This window comes from Rhagoletis pomonella, unplaced genomic scaffold (assembly GCF_013731165.1).
Source record: "Rhagoletis pomonella isolate Grant_MI unplaced genomic scaffold, Rhpom_1.0 Rhpom_scaffold_01148, whole genome shotgun sequence".
Classification (NCBI taxonomy): domain Eukaryota; kingdom Metazoa; phylum Arthropoda; class Insecta; order Diptera; family Tephritidae; genus Rhagoletis; species Rhagoletis pomonella.
In genome coordinates this window covers 28,553-46,673 of record NW_023459701.1, presented here as the reverse complement: position 1 = coordinate 46,673, position 18,121 = coordinate 28,553, and the positions used below count along the sequence as shown (strand labels likewise).

The 18,121-nt window shown below is 39.6% G+C and overlaps 1 protein-coding gene across 1 annotated transcript; it reads left to right on the top strand.

The window, feature by feature from the left end:
- Window positions 1-1,166: 1,166 nt before the first annotated feature.
- Window positions 1,167-1,898, top strand: LOC118751994 (myb-like protein G; the record flags this gene model as incomplete). The annotated part of the gene is made up of 2 exons (XM_036486822.1): window positions 1,167-1,555; window positions 1,673-1,898. Coding segments are annotated over 2 exons (615 nt in total), but the record flags the coding sequence as incomplete, so codon positions are not given.
- Between the last annotated feature and the right edge of the window lie 16,223 nt (window positions 1,899-18,121).

Below are 18,121 nucleotides of genomic sequence, written 5' to 3'. Positions count from 1 at the left end.
CCAATTTTTGTTCTGCGTGACATTTTGATTTGACGTTTCGCTCAATGAAATCAAATGCAAACGCATGCAAGTCAATTTCGGGTGACGCAAAAAAACAAATTCGACGGCATGCGTACCAAAACGCAAGCCGCGAATATTAGGTTAGCCTGTAAATTTTTGAAGTAGGGAAGCATTAGACAGGGTAGGTTAGGTTAAGTTAGGTAAACGGGCTGCCTCCACATATAGAGGCACACTTGGACTCGACTAAGCTGTCCGTTGTGATGCCCTAAGAGGGGGGAGGGAAAAGGACGCAGGGAGGCCGGAAAAAGAGAGTGGATGGGAGAAAGATGACAACTATGGGTTTTTGCCGGAGAAACGCTCCGTCCTCACAACGAACCTCTTTAGTCGACTGATGTCAACTCCCGAGAGCTCATCGGGAGTGTGAAAAAGTGCGACCCAAGGTCCTTAATCCTTGGGCTCGCAAAGGCAGGGCACCAGAGCAGAAGATGTTGAGAAGATTACATCTCATCTTCCTCCATGCAGCTGGCGCAGTAAGGTTCATCCACGACATTCAGCCTTACGGCATGGTTACCAATCACACAGTGACCAGTAAGCACTCCCACAAATAGTGAGAGATGCACCTTGCTTACTCTCAAGAGCTCCCCAGACCGCCTCTGGTCCACCCGTGGCCAGAAAGACTTTGCAATGTAATGCGGTAAAAACATACAATTTGCAACCCCACACATTACTACAAATCAACTTATATGAACTCGCCTTAAAGCTATTACAATAAAGAATTGACGATATTAAAATGCGACCCTGTCGTATGTAAGAAAGCAGCTAGGTTTAAGACAAAAGTTGAATAAATTGGCGGCATTCCCCCGCGTACTGAGCGTTGGCCGGCAGCAGCGCCGGCGGAACACCAGAGCTCCACGCGAAGTTACAGGTATGCCCCCATATAACGAGGTGGGATATTCCACTTCGACATGGCGACCATTAAAGAATTCTTAGACATGGCTACCCCTGAACAGAAGAAATCCTTTATAAGTCTTTGTGCCTCAATCATTAGGGAAAATTACAACGACGATCCGTTAGCACTTGAATCGTTTATTGATAAAATTAGTTTAATTGAAGACCTTGCAGACGAAAATTTAAATACAACTTTTATATAATTTTTGAAATCAAAGCTCGAAGGCAAGGCACGTGAAGCAATTCCAACCGAAGTCAATTCAGTTCGACAAATCAAAGATGCGTTGGGAAACAGAATAAAGCCAGACAACTCGAAAGTTGTGGCTGGGAAAATTGCATATTTTCATGTCATAAACAACAATTATACGGAATTTGCTAGGCGTGTAGGGGAGCTTTCGGATGCATTAAAGCGTTCTTTGATCATTGAAGGTATGACACAATCTAAGGCCCATGAAATGGAAGTCGAGCAAACAGTTAACGTTTGTAGACTTAATACTCGGTCGGATATGTTCAAATCAATTTTATCGTCAACTACCTTCAGTGATTCAAAAGACGTAGTGGGAAAAATGATAGTCGAACAAAATAATCAAGTGGTAGAGCGTCAAGTGTTAGCGTTTTGATCCCGAGTAAATAGGCCAAATATTTTTAGAGGTAGCTTCAGAGGTCATAATTTTAATAGGTACAATAATAATAATGCCAGACAAAATAACTCTAATTTCAATAGGTACAATAATAACGGTAATAATAGTAGCTACAACAACGGTGGAAGGCATAACAGCAATAATTTCAATAATAATGTCGATCGGTCATCGAATAACAGCAATCGGAACAATAACAGCAACATTAATAGTAATAGGCGTCCAAATTCGCGCAATCATGCTAATGTGCGCGCTTTAAACGCCCATGCCTTTCAGGATCGAACACTGAGGGCGGAGGAATTGGACAATTAAATAAATCTTTCTCGACAAAGAGCATTTATTGCTTAAATTTGAATTACTCCGACTTTATCGAATTGAAAATTAATGGGTCAAACAAATTGTTTACGTTTTTAGTCGAACCGCAAGCCGGCATTTCTCCAATAAAAAATTCCAGCATTGATAAACATTTTTCTATAAATAGGAACGATATAATTAACATTACCGGTGTCACTTCCAATACTGTTTCCACTTTAGGTACGATTACCGTAAACTTGACTTATACTGATTTTTGCATTAAACATACTTTACATTAGGTATTTTCGATATTTAAGAAAGTATCGATATCATGAATCAATTTAACTCATTGCATGTAAAATCGATATGGCGATATATCGGGCTCAACAATATCGACATCTACGGTTGCCAGACGTACTGATTTTATCAGAACAGTACTGATTTTTCAACTCTTGTACTGATTTTATTAATTTCTTCAATCAGTACGCTGTCCTGATTTTTCAAAATTTTGTACTGATTTGTACTGAATTTTCAATTCAAACAAAAAACTTTAGGATTTTCTTAAGGTTTTTGCATAACGTTGTAACTTCCTTAAACTGTACTGTAAAAAGGAAGAAGATAATTTAATTATAGTTGACATGTTTCAGATAATGTTTGATATGCCCAAGAAATTAATATAAAAAAAATATCTATCGTTTTATGGGCATATCGCCGCGTCGTTACGTACCAGAAGCGATAATAGGTGTGTTCCACAATCTACTCCAAGTAACTTCGAGTTACACATACGCGTTCCACAAGTAAGTTTTAGAGTTTCTTTGATATACGCTCACAGTTTGAACTTTGCTCGAGTTTTTCTACAAGTAGCTTGTGGAACAAACCTAATATCGAGGGTTTATATTCAATGGTCTCTATCTGCCAATTTTCACAAAAACAACTTTGTGATCTGGGTCTTATTTGTCATCACTGGTGTTAATTATGACTTTGCAATTTAAAAGTAAATTCTTCTGTCAAGCGTGATACGAGGTCAGCATTAACATCACCGAGGACGGTTAAGTCTTTGGTGGATTTTTTGTCTTTGGTGATTTTTTCTCATTTTTGTGAAAAATGCAGATAGAGGGTATTGAATATATGCCCTCGATATGTTGGAGGTTTAATCATTTAAAAAATAAGGCTGACGTTTTTTTTGTCGCGTGCTGCTAGTTATCTCGAAAATAACTTTCAGTTTAATAACAACAAATTTGAATATTCGAATGGCTTTTGCCTATAACTTACAATTCTTTTTTCACAATTTACTCACATTGTAAAATAGTTTTGCATACAAGATATAGAGTTAGATACTCTTTTTAGCGAATTCTTAGCCTTTCAAAGTTTTTGCGTAGTTGAAAAAATGAATTTAAGCCATGAGGAATTATAGATGAAGTCCTTAAATAGTGGTACTTTTCCACAGTTTGAAAAAATATGTAATTTAGTTCTTTTTTTTTCAATACCACACTCAAATGAAGCAACTGAGAGGATCTTAAGTATAAAGTTTTCTTCCTGGCGCAAAGAAATAAACCGGCTTCTAATTAAAAATTTTAAAGTGAACTTCATATTAAAAATAATTTTAAAATGAAAAATATAGAATTCTTTGACTATTTAAACACTGACGATGCAAATGATCTTATTATTGCTATTCAAAAATGTCGTAAATATAAAGTACTGTGTCTTTGGTGATTTTTTCTAATTTTTGTGAAAAATGCAGATAGAGGGTATTGAATACAAGCCCTCGATATGTTGGAGGTTTAATCATTTAAAAAATAAGGCTGACGTTTTTTAGCATGAAAAAGTCTAAAACGATGTTTCCACAGCAAGGATTCGCTCTCCCAATCGTAATTCGCTCTCTCATTCGTGGTTGGCGCCCGAATTACGAACCGAATCACGTAATTCGCCATACAAAATTTTGAGAGCGAATCACTTAATTCGTAGGTGATTCAGATCCAATCAACATGCGAATCAAGAACAGATCGTTGTCTTCTCTAACTTTTATCGATAACGGCTGTCAAAACACATAGACCACACAAATCCCCACCAGCACAAACATTGAAAAATAGCTAGATTCGTTAAAACAATTGATTTAGCTAATTAACCACTGCAATTTTTTTCTCCACCTTTGAAATGCACAATAAACAGCACATTAAACATTAAGCAAAAGCAAAGAACAAGAAGCAGAGGTGCAAAGTGAATCACGAATGCGGCGTGTAAACAGGTTGATTCGCCGTTCATAATTGAGAGAGCGAACCACGTGATTCGGTTGGCGTGCAAACGCCGTTTAACGTACTGATTTCGCGCATAAAAAGTCTGGCAACCCTATCGATATCGGAAAAATCGATGTTGAAAATCTCTCTCCCAACTGAATAGAATATTAGACCTGCCTATCAACTCACGTAATTGTGTTATTTCCATCTTGTATATTTACTGAGGATTAAAACGGCATGCCGGTCGACTGTATTGTCAAAGAGGGAATAACCCTGGGATTCAGTAATTCAGTCTCATCTCAAGTCACTAAATTTGAGATTATCAATTAGTGACAATTTTTGTGACTTGAGACGATTTGGGTATTCAAAAGGAGGGAGCCACAAAAAGTTACCAAAAATGTGTGGTGAAAGCAAACATAGACAATCAACTGATAGTGTTTATGTATGCCCTTTGCCCCCGCCGTTCAAAGAGTCGCAATGGCCTAGTGGTCAAAGCATTAGGCTGGCAGCCGGAGGGTCCGGGTTCAAGTCCTCGGCCATAGAGGATTTTTTATTTAGTATTTTTTTATTTTTGTATTAGTTTTTTTTTTAGCAATATTTAGATTTTAATGTTTTAAAAACAAAAAAATATATATATTCTTTTAATACATTTGTATGATATTAAAGCATTTTGGTTTATTTCCTAATGAAATTATTGTTGAGCAAATTTCGTCGCTTCATTTTCGCGTTTTTTTTTAAATAAAATGGAAAGAAATAAGCTTTTCCTCCATACTTCTATTTTTGTGACCGGCTCTTAGCCAGCTAACAAATTAGTGACTTATTTTTGAGACTAGAGACGTGCGACAGCGTACTGAATACCAAATAGTCTCAAAATCCAAGTTAACCACCAAAAGTCACTATTAGTGACTAGAGACCGCTTACTGAATGCCAGGGTAAAACAAGACAATCAGGCCGATTCTGAACAGAAACTCCCCGGGAGTTTTCTCTCTTTTCCCTTTCCTACTATCACGAATAAAAATTCCTTGAGGATTTTTTATATTAAATGGCGGAGTTGAGCTCTCAAAAAAGTGTTAAACACCTTTTTCGAAGTTCGAATCCCCTCCTCCAAAGCCTTCGGGGAAAATTCTACTCCTGGGAGTTAATTATTGGGGGATTTCTTTCTCTGGAGAAACAAATTCCCGGAGAACAAACTCCCTGGGAATATTAAGAATTGGCCTGAATAAGTCTAAAGCTGGAATTAGTCAAGAACGTAAACCTACCGGTACGTAAACCCCAGTCAGCTGACACGATCCGTATTACCAAAGCGCCATGTAAATGAAAACTCAACACCGCAGAATTTTTCTGTAGTTGTAGCCCTTAGCGCAGAAATCTGCGGAATTTAGATTTTTCCGCGTCAGCTGATTTCTCCTTCTTTAGATGGTTGCCACTTCGTCAGCTAGTTAGTTATAAAGTTATAAGTTCCTATTCAAAATATTTGAAATTTACTATTGAATAAGGTTTTTGTTGAAAACTAAGTAGTTTATATTTAGCTACAATCTCTTATAGCCCGAAAAATTGTAGTTCAAAGGGTAAGTTTATGAAAAGGCATTGATGAGTGGCAACTCTGTAGTAAGCAAAACTGAGGGCTCCAGTAATCGACAAAATTCTGCGTATACAGACTACGTTTAAATATACGTTCTGCGCATGATAAAAACATAGCAAGGTAGAACCGTTCTCTCAATTTGTCGGCCATGATTTTTTTTTTGAAGTTTGCCAACATTTTAAAATCATATAAAAGTGAAAATAAAAATTGAAATTGTTCGAAATTGTTGTTGCTTGAGATTAAAAATGAAAATGTGTGTGTGAGTTTGTGAGAAAATTTAAAAATTAAATTGTTTGGAAACGTCAAGAATTTTAAAAGTGACTCTCAGCTGTTATACCTTACTATATTTTTATCATGGTTCTGCGTTCTCGACTAATTTCAGCTTTACGGTGGCAACGAGTTAAGAGCCGTATACACCATGCAAGTGGTTTGTCAAACTTAAGAGCTACATAAATCACACAAGCTGCTGGTTAAATATACTTTAGAATTTTCCCATACACTTTTTTGTAGATGAAAAATAAATTCCAACTTAAATATCGATATTGGGGGTAAAGTATCGATGTGTTCGATATATCGACTTGGGGATATCGATTCCAAATTTTGATTATGCACCATTAAATATCGATACTCAGAATAATCGATACGATATCGAAAAATTCCTACTTTACATGTAGGAAACGATGGCGCGTATTCAAAGTCCAGCAACTAAATCGAAACTAACAAAGTTGCAACTTAAATTTAAGTACCAACTTAAAATTTACTTCTATTAATTGTCGAATTTCAGACTTCTACTAAGTAGTATCGTCTGCAAAACGAGTGTTTTTATTTTCATTGCATGATTATGCAAAAGAATAAGGTATCATTTTCTTGTTAATTGTGTGAAATAGCCAGAACAACCGCAGTGATGTGAAGTCGATGTTTATCGAAAGCATGCTGTGAAACATACAAATAGTGGATATCTAAATGTTATGCACAAATTTACTTTAAAAGAACTAGCGTGAAACTGACTTATTATTTGAGACTTTATCTAAATTATTCCAATTATAAAATTGTGATGTAGCTTTATTCGAATTGTAATACGCATTGAATTTCATCTTCCGATTAAAATGGATCGATCTTTGTAAATTTTAATTGGAGATTATTCAATATTATCAAAATCACCCTCTGCGAACTTAATTTTTACATATTTCGTCTGTTTTCCCTTAATTAGATAAAATACTTCTTCCTAGTTACGACTTAGTTGCAGCTGCAGCCGAAACTAAATTTTAAGTTGGTACTTAGCCAGAAAAGTCGAAACTAAGGCGACTATGAATAGCTTTAGTTGCGACTTAGAATAGTTTTGACTTAGTTGAGTACTAAATATTACTATGAATATGCGCCGATGACTTTAACATATCATCTGACGGTATATTGGGTAAAGATTTTCTAAAAAGTAACAAATGCGTTATTAGCTATGCAAGCAAATGTATTTCCTTGTGGGTAGGCAATGGAAAAGTCGCGATACCAAACCTACACGGAACCGAAAGCGATACTTGTATCATACCACCCAGATGCGAAGTTTATCGAATTTTTGATCGAGGCCATTCGCCAGATCCGCTTTTTGTAGAATCGCAAGAAGTTTAACATGATATATTCGTAGCAAGATGCATAGTTAATAGCAGTAACCCAATTATCAAAATCGTAAATACCACAGATGACGTGAAACATGTAAAGAATGTAAATATTCGGACTGAAAAACTTTCTGACTATCACGATTACTCAATTAATAAGACCAAGACAGAAGACTCACGAACGAACGAATTAACAAATATTTTGAAAAACCAAATCCATACAGAAGCTAACAGCAATTTATTTGACCTTTGCATAAAATATGCCCACATTTTCGCTCTTGACAATGACAAAATTACATTAAACAATTTTTATGAACAGAAACTTAGGTTGACTGACACTGACCTGGTATATGTAAAAAACTATCGTCTGCCATATTTCCAACGCGAAGAGATAACTCGTCAAGTTTTTCCAATTACAATAGTCCTCTAATTTTGGTTCCAAAGTATGTGCGTTGATTTCCGCGCAGTCAAAAAAAAACTTATTGCGGATAAATTCCCTCTCGCACGAGTTGATGATATCTTAGACAATCTTGGCAGAGCTAAATATTTTTATACTTTAGATCTTTTTTCTGGATTTCACCAAATCCCCTTACATGAGGATTCACCTGATATAACTTCTTTTAGCACAGACCGTGGGGCATATCGATGGAAAGTATTGCCATTCGGTTTAAGTATAGCACCCAACTCATTCTCGCGAATGATGAATATAGCTTTTTCTGGTATTCCACCCAACGTAGCATTTTTATACGTAGATGACATTATTGTCATAGGCTGTAGCGAAGCACATCACATTAGAAATTTAGCAAAAGTTTCCGACACTTGTCGAAACTTCAACCTAAAACTTAACCCGAATAAATGCAATTTTCTTCGGCCGGAAGTTACATTCCTAGGCCATAAATGTTCAGCCAAAGGCAAAAAAAAAAGTCGAATTTAATTGGGACAGTGCGTGCGACGAAGCTTTTGAATCTTTAAAAGCAGCATTACCGCCCTATTCCCACACCACTGACAAAACTCAGCGGCTGACTATTGCCTTTACTACCGCGCCTAATACTATGCCGCAAATTTATTTTAAGCTGTCGTATGACAATTGTTAGTTTTATTGTTATGACCTACTGAGTAAGTGACAACGGCGAACCAATGTTTATATTGTGTTTTAGGCGCAGTAATTGTGACAATAGTCATATAATGAATTTTGTCAGTGTTGTGAGAATAGGGCGGTTAATTTCGCCAAAATTGCTACAATACCCCGACTTCACTAAAGAGTTTTTATTACTGTCGATGCCTAGAAAGTTGGGTGTGGTGCTATATTAAGCCAAAACCATGACGGAAATGACTTACCAATATGTTTCGCATCTAAATCTTTCAATAAAGCAGAGCAAAATAAACCTATTATTGAACTTGAACTTTTAGCTATATATTTTGCAATCAAGCAGTTTCGACCATATGTTTACGGCACTCACTTCACGGTGAAATCTGACCATCGACTCTTAGTTTATCATGCTTAGTTTAGATGCTTCTCAATTTAAATTAAATAAATAACTTAAAAATTAAAAAACAGAATGCGGTAAAGTGTTTAGCACACGTTCCATACGTTCTCGTCGAAGCGGAGTAGAGAGTGTTATTGTCCAGTTTCATAGCCCTTCTAAAGATATTCCGAGATCACTAAAATTTTAGGACATATAATTCAGCGAATCTTGGTACTTAGCTCCGACGAAAGCATTATTAAGTTATTTTTACTAATGAAGAAAACGGTAGGAAGAAACTAGCGGTGCATCGAGTTTTTTCACCAGAACTTTGACAAATGGTATTCGATCAGACTAGCAGATTTTTAATTATGCCAGCACCAACTCTCCTTATAATCAGCCGTTGAACATTTCTGCTTGGAATATCTTTTGAAGTATCTGAAACTTCGATTTTAAATAGCGGAGAAAGCAGACGTAGGCAGACAGTTTTATAACAGAGTTTTATAGCCAAGGATCTAAAATATATCCCTATAAAAGAATATTGCCCGATGAGACCAGACAAGCAAAAAAATGACTGTTATTTATTTGAAATTTTTGCTAAAAATAAATATCCCATAGGCCCCATTTCAAATAATTCAAAAGAATATAAACTATGGTACATGCTTTCTCTTTGTATGTCTACTAGTTTTATTTTAGGATTAGTCCATAAAAAACTTTATAACGAAAGAAATAAATGCAGCTATTGGAAGGATCAGGCCCAAGTACTTCACCCTGTCAGAGAGCCTTAGAGGAAGACCACCCATTGAGGGAAGACGGCAATTCGGTATCTTATACCTCCTAGTAAAGATAACAAGCTCCGTTTTACTGGGATTTACACCCAGCCCTCAGCTAGAAGCCCAGTTCTCAACCAAGCTCAAGTAACCCTGCTTTAGCTCAAACAGTGTTTCCGGAAACTTTCCTCTTGTTATCAATACTACATCATCGGCATAGGCAACCACCCGACAGCCACTTCGTTCTAGAGCCACCAGAAGGTCATTGATTACAACGACCCAAAGCAACGGCGAGAGAACTCCCCCTTGCCGGGTACCTCTACTCACACATCTCCGGATTAAAGCGCTGCCCCACGCTGCCGAGACAGTTCTATTGCAAAGCAGGCGGTAAATAAACCTGGCAAGGTCGGCTCTGACCCCTAGCTTATTTAGGGAGTTAACTACAACCTAAGGCAAGACATTGTTAAAAGCCCCCTCGATATCAAGGAAGGCACCGACCGCAAATTCCTTCTGTGAGAGAGGGATTGCTCAATATTTTCAACGACCGTCTGTAAGACCGTTTCAACAGACCTGCCCTTGCAGTAAGCATGCTGATCCAAGGAAAGGCGCCTCTCCAGCGTCTTCAAAAGAAACGAGGAGAGACTTATCCGCCTGAAATCCCTGGGTGATACATGAGAGGCTTTACCCGCTTTGAGAATGAACACCACTCTGACCACCCTCCAAGGCCCCGGAACATGACTGCTTAGCCAAACAGCCCCCGAAAATGGGCATCAACCAGCGGCACGACACTTCTGCAAACTTCTGCAGTTGGACCGGTATTATTCCGTCTGGGCCCGGGGCCTTAAAGAGGCAATGGCCCAAAGAAGACGATCCACGTTTAGAATTTCCGAGACATTCGTCTCGGGGCTCGACGCCTCTAACCGGATCCTTCCCATATCCGGGTTGCAGGGGAAGTGAGCATCAAGGAGTATCTGAAGAGACTCCTCCCTGCTTATTGCCCAGCCACCGCCCTCATCCCTGATGTATCCCAAGGGAGCGGGATACTCAGAGAGAACTCGCCTAAACCTTGAACACTCATGACTGCCCTCCACGCCTTCACAGAACAGTCTCCACGACGTTCGCTTCGCTTTCCTAATCTCGGACTTATATATCCCAAACCGAATCTTATACAGTGCCCAGTCGGAGGCTGATCTACTCTTCCTGGCCCTATTGAAAAGGCCTCTCTGCTCGAGGCCCTAAGATCGGAGAGCTCCTCCGACCACCAGAGCGGTTTGCTCTTACCTTTGTTGTAACTCAGGGGACAAGACATATCAATGGCCCTTTTACACGAAGTAGTGAACACGCCAATTAATTCGTCAATTTCACTTTCAGTCCAGGTCCCGCCCCTCATGGGCGCAACCGGAAGCATTTCCTGCAGACTTCTGCAGTATAAGACCCAGTTGGTTCTCCTCAGATTCCTGTAAGGTTTGTGCTTAGGACGCGCTTCGTCCAAAGCGAATTGTATGTACCGATGATCAGAGAAGGAGTGGTCATTAAGGACTCTCCACACAGAGATACGGGACATTATATCAGAAGAGGCCAGCGTGGTATCTAAAACCTCTTATCTACTAGCCGTTACAAAAGTGGGGTCGCTTCCCCTATTACATATACGTAAATTTTCATTTAGAATAAAGTTAAAGAGTGACTCACCTCTGGTGTTGATGTCTGAGCTGCCCCAAATCGTATGGTGGGAATTCGCGTCAGACCCAATAACAACGCGTCTAGCTTCTGCCACCGCATTCCTTAGTAAAGGCGGAGGTGGCTCCACCCCGTCCTCGTGCGCCATATAAGCGGAGATAAACCAGAGTTCTCCGGTTACACCCTCCAGGCTTACCGTCACAATGTCTCCATCGCTGAAAAGCATATAAAAAATAAAAGCATTAAGTGCCTTCCTGATTAGCATGCAGGATCGAGGTCTACCTGCAACCTGCTGCACCACCAGTTTGTAGTCCCTCGTCCCGATACCAGAAACCTTATTGCAGCTGCTCAGCCACGGCTCCTGGATCAGGACTACATCGACTCCACCTTGCTCAAGGTGGATTAGAAGGTTGGCTGACGCTGCCTTAGAGTCCTGAAGATTAATCTGAAAAATATTAATCCTCCAAAATCCTCTGCAGCACCCCTCCGCAGGCGCCATCCCGATCGGACGCAAGGAGCATTTCTTCATCCGCCCTGTTGAACAGCGGGCCAACACTGATGACCGATCCCGCAGTTGATGGAGGGCCAGTAGTGCTGTCACTGTCCGACATGATGGATTCGACCTCCATACCTACAGGGGCATCCTCCGTATTAGTGTTTTCGCCCGCAAGGCTCGTCATCTCCTCTGGAGTCGGTCTGGTAGACCTTCATGACTACCTTCTCGAACCCATAGTAGATGACACCTTGTTTTTCGGCGAGAGGCTTAAAAGACTCCGAATTCAGCAACATCAGCGCCTGCCGAAAGTCATCGTCGGAGCCCTCAAACCGGATTACCTTCCAGTTGTGCGCTGGAAGGTCCGGGTTGCAGTAGCGGAAGATATCTTCTGCCTCCCTCAGCGAGGAACATCCCTAGGGAAGCCAGACCCGAACCCGCGGACGCAAGGGAAAGTCCGCAGCCTCGAGTCTGGCTTCCTTCCAAACCTCCCCGACCAAAGCTACTGCCGCCCTGTAGAGCGACGACGACACCTTCTTCCAGTCCTCCCTGGCGATGATCCCATCCCAGAGTGATAGAGCCCGCCTATCTTGGGGAGGGGGGTTTCCCCCTCCTGTGATCTCTGCCGCTTGACAGCGTCCATACGGCATGCGCTCGCAGTCCCGGAAGCACCCTCACCACAGCTTTCTTGGCAATCGCTTAGCAACCCCCTGGACCACTCAAACGATCGCGCGTGCTGCTCAGATAGCTGCGAAGCACCCTGCTCGCCATTGCGCGCCAGGATCTTGGTGGCCATGCGACGGTCATCGCGTGCTTTTCTGGCCGGCCCAGCTTGCCGTTTAGACCTAACGGAGGGATTTTCCACAGATTTTGCGGCAAGTCCTTGGCTGGTGCCGGCCACACTGTCCAGTGCCATCACGTCCAGAACCGCAGACGACTTCATCTGCGGCTCTACCTCTGTCCTGGATACAGGCGAATTCGCCCGCGCCCCTAACCCCGGGTCTAGGTGCGGTGGGTTCCCACCGGTACCTCCCAAGACCGGCGCAGACAGAGAGGTCGGCTCCGATCCCTGACTGCACCTTGCAGCATCAGCTGCCCCCTGCCCAGGAGTTGATTCCGCCTCCTTTACAGAGGAGCGCACGGGAGGATTCAACTTAGAGTCTCGCCCGCCGCTCAAAGTTTTGTTTGTTGTTATTTTATTTTGGTTTTGCTTAGTTTTTGTTTTAGTTGTCTTCATCTAAGTCGTACGACCACCTGTCCGACGAGGCGGGCGCAGTGGTCAAGGGATTCAAAGGGGAAATATAACGGTCCACTACGGCAGCGCCCCATGCCGCTGCAAGGCCACCGTTACTCCCTTAGGCGGCCCGGTGTCAGGAAGGCGCCGTTAAAATCAACATAGATTGCCGTGTTGACTGGACGTGTTTAATTTTGCTCCGTGAATATTGCTTTTAAATCACCATTTGCACTCAGTGAGTTGGTTGAACTTTAAAAAATTTACATATTTGCTACATAGCAATGGTGTTATTACATAATAAATCGAGGTAGTGACTCTTTGTATAATCAAAAATAATTTAATCAATTTCTGCGTAAATTAAAAATTCCTCTGCAAACATTGTGCGGCTATGCGTTGAAATTCTAGACGCTCTCCTCCGCCCGTCGCCTTGGAAGAAAGGCAAAACATCAAAAAGTCAAATGAGTCCAAATCTATCTCTGCTACTAAACCGAATTCGGTTAACTTTCCTTAAGTAAGTGATACCAATAGTGAGTCCAACAACAAGCAGCAGGTATCATTGGATTCGATTTTCAATGCAATCGTCTCTTTACGCGCTGAGAAGCTCGTATGCATAATCTCATTTCCACTCTGCTTGAAAATAATATTAAATTAGCAAACAAGGCGGACAGCATGCATTCGGATCTCCTACATATGCAGCGTAGCCTTCGGGAAAAAGATGGTGCTATAAAATCTCTCACAATGGAAGTCAAAGATCTACGTGCTACTGTTAGTGCAAGAAGCGAATTACGAAAATGGTTCACTTATTGATGTTAGTACCACTAACAATTCTGCGATCATGTCGTGCATGCAAGCTAAAGCTGAAATTAGTCAAGAACGCAGAACGTATACTTAAACGCAGTCTGTTTACGCAGAATTTTGCCGATTACTGGAGCCCTCAGTGTTGCTTACTACAGTGTTGCCACTCATCAATGCCTTTTCATAAACTTACCTTTTCAACTACAATTTTTCGTGCTATAATAGATCGTAGCTAAATATAAACTACTTAGTTTTCAACAAAGAACCTTATTCAATAGTAAATTTCAAATATTTTAAACGTATTTTGAATAGGACATTATAACTTTTTTACCATCTACAAAACTGACGAAGTGGCAAACATCTATAGAAGGAAGAAATCAGCTGACACGGAAAAATCTAAATTCCGCAGATTTCTGCGCTTCCGCTACAACTACAGAAAAATTCTGCGGTGTTGAGTTTTCATTTACATGGCGCTCTGGTAAGACAGATCGTGTCAGCTGACTAGGGTTTACGTACCGGTAGGTTTACGTTCTTGACTAATTTCAGCTTAAGGCTTAAACCTCTGTAGTTGCTAATAATGCTCTAGCTGTCTCTACTGTTGACTCTGGTGCTGCTGTTAAAAATGTGTACACTTATGCTGGCTCGGTGCTGCCAATGAATGTTACACACACACACACATATGCTGAAATGCCTGCAAGCTCTATTGCCGCTGGTACTGGTGTTAAAAATGTGTATACCCAGCAGGAAAAAATTATCAATTAATAAAAAAATAACCTACTTGTAGTTAGCTTTTTTGCGGGATTTCTATAAAATATATAACTTGTAGTAAGCTACAAAAAGCTAACTTGAAACAAGTGGACAAGTAATGCAGGAGTAAAGCACGAGATTGTTTTCTTTAAACGCGTTTCTATTTAAATATCCTGCACTTCGCAAATACGAATTGAGGACAAATAAAAGGAAGATCGAAATTTCATATTATCATTTTGAAGTTATGTCTGACGGAGTTCGAATATGAGACCACCTACAGCAGAATATGTAAATAAATATGAAATGTGATAAAATGAATAAAGTAAATAAATAAAAAAATAAATAATTAAAAATAAAAAAATATTTTGTTTTTCCTATTGATATTTTATGCCCAAAAGTAGTTAGTTACAAGTTAGTTACATCAAATGCAGAGGTAACCACCCTTGACTACATCTAATGCAGAGGTAACCACCATTGACTATTTCGCGGCCATCGCCATAGAAAAACCCTGCAGAAAAAAATTATCAATTCATAAAAAATAACCTACTTGTAGTTAGCTTTTTTGCGTGATTTCTATAAAATATATAACTTGTAGTAAGCTACAAAAAGCTAACTTGAAACAAGTGGGCAAGTAATGCAGGAGTAAAGCACGAGATTGTTTTCTTTAAACGCGTTTCTATTTAAATATCTTGCACTTCGCAAATACGAATTGAGGACAAATAAAAGGAAGATCGAAATTTCATATTATTATTTTGAAGTTATGTCTGACGGAGTTCGAATATGGGACCACCTACAGCAGAATATGTAAACATATATGAAATGTGATAAAATGATAAAGTAAATAAAAAAAAAAAAAAAAAAAATATTTTGTTTTTCCTATTGATATTTTATGCCCAAAAGTAGTTAGTTACAAGTTAGTTACATCAAATGCAGAGTTAACCACCCTTGACTACATCTATTGCAGAGGTAACCACCCTTGACTATTTCGCGGCCATCGCCATAGAAATATAGTTAGCTTTCTTCAAAGAAAATATACAGATAATAAGTGACTTATAGCTCCTTCCTAATGAACTTAAAGTTAGCTTAAAGTTAGACACATTTCCTGCAGGGTACTCATGCTGGTTCGGCTCTGCCAATGAACGCTGCGCACACACATGCTGATATGTTAAAGACTACTGCTGATATCTCGTCTGCGAATGTTACATAATTGTTGGCGTCTGCTGTTAGCTCTGTAGAGATCAAAAATGCACAGTGGTCTTCTGTTGAGAAAAAAAAAGGGGTAAAAAATAAGTAAGGGTTGTGGATACAAACATTAGTAAAGACTTGGATGTGGCTGTACATCAGAGACTGGCTTGCGTTGAACGCCAACTATTGCATACTCAATCAATACTGCTGCTTTGTATGACTGAGCAGCGCGTTGACTTAGTACTATCGATACCTAAAAGAAATTAGAGGATGACAACACTAGCGCATAGCGTGCTGTCTTGCAAATACCGCCACCACAAGTGAACGATACTTATAACAGCTCATACTGATATTGACTTCGGCAAAACAGTATTCCGAATGCTCGTTCACGAAACTAGCGAACGCGGCATTTGAACGGTTGCCGAAAGCATGAGAGCTCATTGGGACGGTTGGCGAAGCAAGACACCGCAGTTCATTTGTTGCAGAAGTCGTTTGACTTGTTGCTGAAAGCCCTTTGACTTGTTGCCGAAAGCACGACGAATGTAGTAAAGGGTAATTTATCTTCTCGTATGTATGTATGTATTTATAGCGCGTCTACCATTCAATTTCTTTACTCTCTGCTGGCGCCAAGAACGTCTTGGCAGGCTAGTTGTGAGGAATGTACATACGTCCGTATGTATGTATGTATGTACATATCAATGCTTCATTTCAAACAAGCAAATGTCGTTGAATTGTTTTTGAAATACAGTATCATGACTTCGGCAACCCATCAAGCATTCCTTCCGCAACAAATGAAATAGTTTTCAGCAACAAGTCAAACGACTTCTGCAACAAATGAACTGCGGCGTCTTGCTTTCGCCAACCGTCACAATGAGCTCTCGTGCTTTCGGCAACCGTCCAAATGCAGTATCGTGCTTTCGGCAGTCGATCAAATACGTAGGTTGCTGGTTTCGTGCACGTTTACTCAGAATACTCCTTTGCCGAAGTCAATATCAGTATGAGCTGTTATAAGTATCGTTCACTTGAGGAGGCTGTATTTGCAAGCACTATACGCTATGCGCTTCGTTCATCCCCCGTTTTTAATGTGAGCAGACTTATAGTCACAAAATCAGCTTCGTTTGCCAGTCTCTGCTGTACATCTAGCGTCGTTCTCGCCATCTGTATCGGAAAAAAATATAATAAACTATGTTTCCAATCAAGCGGGTTTCAACAAAGATACGTTAGTATGCTATAAACTGGTTAAAAAAGATGTGGAAATTTCAAGTCTAAAGCGTGTAAACTTCAAGTTGGGATAGCCGGAGACAATGTTTTCTAATTTGCTTAGTTCGGAAATCTGGCCGACTAACGTGACGGTCAAACCTTTTCGGTTTCTTCCAAAGACCTAACAACAGCCGCTTCAGACGTAGTTAAATCTCCTCCTTTTGCTATTAGCTTAAGGGTACATTTCTGGCATGCGAACAAAAGCTGATATCGTGCATTCTTTTACTGTGAAGATGGATTTCGACGTCTATGTACTTGTTGAGACGTGGTTAACCTCAAACTTTTTTGATGCTGAATTCTTCGATGCTAACCTCTTCAACGTATTTCGTAAAGACAGGGATGCTGTGAAAACTGGTTGCCAAAGAGGTGGTGGTGTAATCGTTGCTGTCAAGCGCGAACTGCGCGCGCTTCTGATCTCTATAGCTAATGATGATTCATTTCTGGATCAACTTTGCGTCAGAATTAGTGGCAACTCTTCAAAATAATACCTGTATGTGGTAAGCTCACATATACTACCAGGAAGCTCATATGAGTTATACAAAGCACATCATTCGTTTTAAATAATTTGCGTGATAACCATTTATGTGATCTGGAAGACTTTAATTTATCCACTATTAATTGGGTTAGCACTGAGTCATGCCCTAGTCTCATAGTTCATAATATGGTTTCCAATCATGAATTACATTTTGTAGATAGTATTTTGAGTCTGAACTTGAAGCAAATTAATAGTTTTGCTAATGAATTTAACAGAATATTAGATCTTATTTTTGTCAGTGATAATTTGAATTACCGAATTTGCGACTGTATTAACCCAATTACACCTACGGATAAACATCATATTCCATTAGTTATAAAGTAAGACTTTTTTGTTTCTCTGCTATTAACGACAACAAATTGTCATTTAATTACTCGTTATGCGTTTCTTTTAGTTTTAATGAATTATTGTCGAACATTAACTGGGATGATTTGTTTACTAACCTAAATACTGCATATTATTTTCTAAATTTAAGTCAATTTTCTATGAACTCTGCCTGGATTATATACCGGTTAAAAAAAAGCCGTATAAATTACCCTGGTATTCAAAAGATTTAAAAAAGCTAAAAAACCTTAAAAATAAATTCTATAAAAATTTAAAACTTCAAGAAATCAAGTTCACTTCGTTAAGTATCAGCATTTCTTAAAGAGGTTCGA